Here is a 7,266-nt window from a genome sequence, read left to right as displayed (position 1 = left end):
GGTAGCTTTCTGAAGAGTTGACCTACTGATGCAAATGAAGTGTTAAGATGAAGGTGATCTTAGCTGAGTGGTAAACATCATGCTGCTGTAAGGGGGGAAAAAAGGACTGCTCTAAGGGAAAAGCTTTATTCCACCTGGACTTCTGTCAGAAAAACTTATGACAGTCTTGCTGTCATTACATTTTGGGAAGATGCTATTTGAATTCTTGGTGGAATAAAATCATGCATTGTTTTACAAGTTGAAAAAGATTGTACATTGTTAAGAGATACTAAGGAACTTCATTCGTATTGCCTAGTGTACAATGAGATGAGGTTTCTGGTGCTCTGTATTAATCCATGGCAAAACAATATTAAAAATAAAAATTCAGTAGCATTTCAATAGTCCTTAGAATTGGACAAATAAAAAAAAATTATTTAACCATTATTTAAAACAAGGCATAAGTTGTATTTAAATCATTTTGTTTGAAAGGGTATCTCATGACTCCTTGAGTGATGTTTTGCAGGGTTATATTTCCGAAATCTTTTTGAGTAGAATTATTTTGTTGTGCAGATCTGTTGGAAAGTAGTGTAACTTTCAGCTACCCCTGTGAATTTTCCAAGTGAGTGAAAAGTGGAGAAAAAAATGTATTTAAAAGAGTGATAAGAATTTGCTTTTATTGTATGGATTATATCACTGGAGCAATGGTTGCTCGATGCTGGCCACTCAATGCTGAATTTTTACTGATCTACATGCAGAATTTTGCAGGGTGACATTTCCATGGTGGGATCCTGACCCAAAGCACTCCAATATGAGCAAAATGTGAAACTATCATATCAAATAAAAACTGGCGAGTCATATAAGTACTGAAAATAATCTTTAGCATTCTGATTCTCTCAAATGTTATCAGCAAAATTGTGTGGGGTTAAGATATAGATGTTTCTATCCTCAGAGTAAGATACAGATATTTCTGTCCTCAGAGTACAATTCAGCCTTCAGCTTTGCCAGTTAATGTTTTGTTGTCTTGTATCAGAACTAGAGGATGTGGATTTTTTTACACCCACAGAGAGAGAGGAAGGTATATAGTGAGTTTACCCTGTGTTTTCTTCTCAGATAAATTGTTAAACTGCAGTTCTCAGCAGCATCCTTTCGGCAAAACTTAAAACTTTAAGTTAGTAAATGGCTAGTGAGTGCTTACTAATATTTCATGTGTTTCTAAGGTTATGGCTATATACTACAAATATATTTCACGCTTCCAATGGCAGGTTTTGAGAGCTGTTTATTCAGAATTATTACATAAGCATAATATACTTTTTCAGTAACTCACAGACATTTTAAATATTACTGTTCAAAATATGGAGCAACAATGAACTGAAATTAGCTGGTAATGCGTCTGTGTTAGCTGTTTGGATGACAAACTTATAGAAGCGCTGAGCTAACTTCTTTATTTTCATGAATATTGGAAGTTAAATGCAGAAGCATAAAATAATGTCCTAGATACCTAAGCCATTTAGGAGTGCAAGGACATTGGGCTATTTGTTTGTCCTTAAAACTGTTGGATGAAATCTTGTTCCTACTGAAGTCAGTAGAAGTGAATCAGAGGAGCCAGGACTCGCCGTAATTCCAGAGCACAGATGTGGCTTTTTGTGTATGCAAAGAGATGGATCAGTCCTGTCACTGTTGAAGTTAAGCTCTTCTTGTGCTTATTGGAGACACGTGGGCCCTCAATTTTTAATTTATTTTTTTTCCCTTAATTTCTTAGAGATCACCAGTACCATCTCCTGTTCTTCCTATTACTTGTGGCTGATGCAGAAGTAATTATTTACAGGACTGCCTGTTGTATGTGTTTTAAGTAAAATACATGTACTAACAGTTAAGCGATGTTTTTATATATATATATATCTTACAAATAAGTTAGCAAAGGTGGCCTTCTCTAAATGAGATGGGTGTTACTGAGACTGATTTACAACATAACGAAGAGGAAAGGGAGACAGTGAGGACTATGGCTCTCTTATTACTCAACATCTTGCTCATCCGTGTTGCCATTTCCCAGTGCTGGAAGCTCCCGTTCAGGTAGCAGCCCATACTCATTTAGGAAGGACTCCACATCCACAGCAAAAAACTCCTCGTTGAATTGTTCAGAGATGCTAATGAAATTGCTCAGAAGCTCCCCACCCTTATAGACAAGTAGAGTGGGAAGCACTTCATTTGAGAAGCGGTCTCCAGCCCCTGTGTCGGAGGCCTTGATCTTGCAGAACTTCACAGTGGCGTACTCAGCCGCCAGGCAGGTCAAGCTGTTGTTAAGAGCATCACAGCCCTTGATGCCATCTTCATAAATGTGGACGATGACGGTGGTAGTTTTACGTTCTTTTTCAATGGCTTCAAGGAACTGTTCCCCGTTCTGCAGCTCACACAGATAACCGTATTTTGGCCCAAAACTCAGCCTCTGGTGCATATCCTGCATGCAGCGCTTGCGGTATTTTTGTAGGCAACTTTCGTCTTCTTGCTCATCGTGAATTAATTCATACTCCTGCATGCTCATCTGTGAATATTGAGAGAATGTTATATTAATAAGTGGTAACCTGTTAGCGATGAAACAGGAAGAGACTAAGTTGTCTAAAGAACATCACATGGAAAGCTTAGCCAGAAGTGCAGTCATTTCCTACAGTGACTCTGGAAGGTCTCTTCAAGAGATGGGTGAAGATCCTGTCTCAACACTTGCATGTGGCCTTGATGGTACTGAAGACAGTTGCCTTATTTGGAAAAAAAAACTTCTGGATCTTCCAGAGTTAGTGGGGATTTTGCCAGTGACTGTAGTGGTGTCCAAGTTTAATTCCTGTGGATTTTGGCATTTTGGGTCCCCCCTTTTCAGAACTGGTAAATGGTAATGAATGACGTTCAGGCTCAGAGCTCTGTCCTGACTAGTAGGTTTTTAAACATGTTAAAATTTTTCCATTGCCTCAAGTTAGGACAGACCATTGAGACAGGGAAGGGAGGAAGAAAGGTCAAATTCTGTGTTGTGTGATATGTTGTTGTGAAATATGCTGCTTATCTTACTGAAGTTAGACTTTGCTTGAGAGAGGACTAGATAGATGGTTGGACATGCATTTGTTCTGTCTATATTGTGTGAACTCTGCTAAATTGCAAAGGAAGCGAGTCGGGCAAATTCAGGATTTTCTAGCTTATAACCGGTATGTTTTATATAGAATCAAAATTAACTTACTTTGCTTTTCTTCTCTTACCTTACGGCAGAATCTCTCTCTGGTGTCTTTATCATCTTTACTGAAAGATCTGTGCGGTGAAGACATTTGTCTAAGAATTTCTTTCTTGCTCAAGGATAAGGAGTCTCTATCTTCACTTTCTAATTTAAACTTCCGCCAGTCATTGATCACACCTTTGGGCCCTAAGAGAGATGAAGTTAGATGAGAAACTGGCTGCCACAGGAGCTGTCTTAAGAAGTTTCTGCTCTTTGCTGGTTTGTCCTTCTGTGCCGCAGTTTATCTGTCTTCCCTCTTCCTTCCAGAGCACTCTCCAGGAGTGCTGAAAATGAGAGCTTTGGGACCAATGTGTTACATTACATTCCGAAAGAAAGAAAGAAAGAGAGCTTGGGTTTTTTTTCTAGCCTTGATCACTTTGGTGGTCTGATTCCTGTCAGAATCCTGTAAAAGGATTTTGGTGAACTACATGAGTAGTTAACAGGTTTCGACATCCTTATCCTTGTTAAAACTGACATGTTGGCCAAAGCTAGTGTTTTGCAGAAGTATATTTGCATTTCTCTATAGGCAGTGTATTTTAATATGTAATACGTGCTTAAGGACTTATAATAAAATCAAGAATACAGGACACAAGGTTTTGTTTTGGGTTTTTGGTTACGTTTTTTTTTTTAAGCCCATACGTGTTCTGCTGGAAGAATAACCTGTAAGGAAATGCTATGATAATTCTGATTGTAATGCAAATCTTGGTCTTTGGAGCTGGTTGATTAAAGCAGTTGAATTTTGAAATGGAGAGAAAAAAAAATAATTTCAAAATTCCAGTGGTGTTTTTCAAAATGAAACATTTTAATCCACATCTTAGATTATAAAGCAAAAACAAGGAATATTTTAGTGTTTTCAGACTGAAGTTTATTTCTGTGGAAAATTTAGAAAATGCTAGGTAAGCAGCTCTTCCTCTTGTGAGAGAGATATGGTGTTGCCAGTTGCCAAGACTCTGTTTTGGATTAAATTTCAACATCTTGAAGTGATGGCTAAGGGCACTACACCCCTTCAGTGGAAAGGGAAGGTGACCTGATTTTTTGCAAACAAGATTCCAAAACAAGAATTAGCCTGAACCTCTTGGCATAGTGATAACAGTACAGTAGCCTGATTTCCAAAACTATTTTGGAGCCTAGGCGTGGATGTAGTGCCTCACATTTGGGTCCATATATATATATATGTAAAAAAAATATATATATTTATGTATGTAAAATAATCTCAGCCAACAGCAGCAAGGCTCATTCGGAAAGAAGCCCAGAAAGAGTTATTACAAGAGCTACATTTATTATAGCACAAAGAAAAAGAAGCCCTTGGAGCACAGGGAGGGAATGATTGCCATATAGTTACTTGTTGGTGGGGTGGAATGAAGTGATTCCAGTCTTTAGAGCTGAATACAATGTCAGTACTCATAAAAATCATGGTGATTGAGTGCTGGATTAAAAAGAATTGTCTTTCTGAGCAAGGATGCTTTTAAAGCTTTTAAATGCTATGCTGTGTTTGCCAAAAGGATTTATAGGTTCACTTTTAGCACTGAATGTTCCTTCTATAAGAAGGAAAAAATAATTCTGCCTTTATAGTGAAACCTTATAACCTAGTTCTAGCGTGAGAGTGGGTTTTTTTCTCTTTTGTTTTCTTTTCTTTTCCCCAGGAGAAGACAGGCCATTGTTCATGACTGAAGCAATAAACCGAGACAACCTGCACTGTGCCATGGCTATTGGTGGCTTCTTCAGTTGCCTTCTGTGTTTGCCATTTGCTTCAGTTATGAGGAAGTTTGGCATAAAGATCAGTTTGGTGTTACCCGCCCTTCCATGAGGGGTGTCACTTAGTCCAAAATACACTTTCATTGGCTTTGGAGCCTATGTTTCCGTGCAAGGGGTTTGGCAGGGCTTCCCCAGTGGACAGGGACAGTTTAGCTTATTTTTAGAAAAAAAAATGCAGTTAGTTTCCTTGCCTGTATGTGTCGCCTGTCCTTCAAAATCTTCTTCGAAGCTGGTGTTGGCATTTTCTTCCATATTGCTGGCTGGAGTAGGAGACGCTGCAAGTTCAAAAAGGAGAGTGATTAATAGTAAGATAGAAAAGGGATATTCTCACAGCAGGTACGGTGCAGTGTGTAAGTTCTTGCAGCTGTTAGGTGTCAGTGAAGATCAAAATACACATGATAATTGTAGAGCTTCTCATCTCATAAAAAGCAATTAGGATATATGTCAGTCTCTTTAAAAAGATGTCTGGCCAGATTCTTACTGAAAGTGCCTTGGCGAGAGATTCTTCATTTTACTGTTCCTTCTCAGTCATCAGAGAGTATTTGGAACATGGTCTGAAGTAGTGGTTGTAAAACTTTTTGCAATGGGAATGTGCAGTGAGTAATTTTTTTATTATTATTATTATTATTTTTGTTAATCCCCCTTGGAATCGGGAACCTATTAATTTTCCAGGTGCTATAAGTATTTATTTTCAAGGGTTGTCCGAACTGCTGATTTCTCATACAGAAAGATGGACCCAAGTATTTGAACCTGTTGGGCAAGAGACCTCTGAACATCCTGGAGCTAGACTGCTTGTACTGGTTGGGTCGAGTTTGTTACAAAACAAAAAAATTTACAGGCGTTATAAATCAAAATCATTCTCCTGTTCCACCCATTCTATAAATATGGCAACCCAAGGAGCCAGATGGCAATCACAGGGCACTGCGATACAGGAGTACTCAAGCAACACCCTTTTTATCTGTTATGGTGGAGTTTTTGAGGGGTGAGGTAGAATCACTGGTCTTTGCAGGAAGAGAAGTTTCCCTTCGTTTATTCCCATGAACAAGATGAGCCCAGTTGCAGCATTACAGTGCAGCAGAGTTTGGCCAGAGCATTGAGCTCTCAAGGTCAGGCTGATGTTCTGCTGGTTCCTGAAAGTCACAGTAAATGTTCTTGAAGTCATGCAGCTTTCTTGAGAAGATAATTATCTGTTTCAGGAGGATATACTGGGGGAGAAAAGTACCGATTCTTCACATGCATTTTTACTGCACTGTTGATAGAGTACGCCTTCTGCATGAACTCGGCCACCATACAGTACTGAGTGTTTTCTCATATTGCACACCAGTCACAAGTTTCCTTTTTAGTAAAAAACTGTAATTCTAATGTGATAAAGTATCGCTGTCCACAGGCGTCTTAAGACAAATGATTTGAGTGCTCCCATTTAGTCTAGACTAGTCTTAGCTGTTCAGATTTATTTGACTTCACAGTAAATCACATCTTGAAGCAAACGCTAAGATGCTATCAAGCCATGAATGCTATATTTAAAAGCTGCTGGTGTGTTAGAATAGAGTGATGCTAGTGTTGTAGCACATATGCACAGGAGGAAGTGCACCTTCATTTTTACATACCAGCATCAAGGGATAAAGTGGAATAATGTCCGAGCAAGAATCTGATTCTTCTGTGTACAGGGACTAAAGTTGTTTACTAAATGTGCAAATAAATTTTTCCACACGTGTACTTGTGACAAATAATGAAAACTTACAGGAAGCATTGCAAATAAGTTCAGAAGAAAAGCAGGTAACGAATTAGACATTTTTAGTATAAATTCTTTCTGTACATATGTTGTTGTCAGCTTATTGCTGACAGCTTATTGCTGTTGAGTCAATTCTGAAATAGAAATATGAAACTAATCCCTTATCACATAGGCAAAACTGAAAATCCTTGCCATGTCAGGGATGGACAGCTATGTGGATATGCTGGGTCTAAGTCTTGTAAGGCATTCCTGTGACTTACATGGGCATCAAAAAAAAAAGCTCTTCTCTCTGCTGATGCTGAGGATTTTCTCTGTTCCATGAGGAAAGAGGGGGTTCGATTCTCTGTATGCTTTGCTGTGTCGTAGTTTTTAGCCTTGAAAGGCACTAAAAATACAGGATATAAAACTTAAGCAGTTGCAGGCTTGAACCAGAAAACTGAACACGCTTTTGGTGAAACGTTAGGGATGAGAACTGATTGCTTAACGAATGAAAGCTCTCCATAAAGTTTATGTTACTGATCCGCTGTACCTAATAAATCTGAAAAGA

At 38.6% G+C, this 7,266-nt stretch overlaps 1 protein-coding gene across 1 annotated transcript; it reads right to left on the bottom strand.

Moving 5' to 3' along the window:
* Positions 1 to 1,990: 1,990 nt before the first annotated feature.
* On the bottom strand, positions 1,991 to 5,239 carry PDC (phosducin). The gene is made up of 3 exons (XM_074152287.1): positions 5,179 to 5,239; positions 3,219 to 3,379; positions 1,991 to 2,518 (listed from the first exon to the last, which is right to left on the bottom strand). The coding sequence occupies exons 1-3, from the start codon at positions 5,237 to 5,239 to the stop codon at positions 1,991 to 1,993; spliced, it is 750 nt and encodes a 249-aa protein (XP_074008388.1).
* Positions 5,240 to 7,266: the final 2,027 nt, after the last annotated feature.

This window comes from Numenius arquata, chromosome 8, assembly GCF_964106895.1.
Source record: "Numenius arquata chromosome 8, bNumArq3.hap1.1, whole genome shotgun sequence".
Lineage (NCBI taxonomy): Eukaryota > Metazoa > Chordata > Aves > Charadriiformes > Scolopacidae > Numenius > Numenius arquata.
The sequence above is the reverse complement of the archived record's forward strand: the minus strand, read 5'-3'. Positions and strand labels throughout refer to the sequence as shown.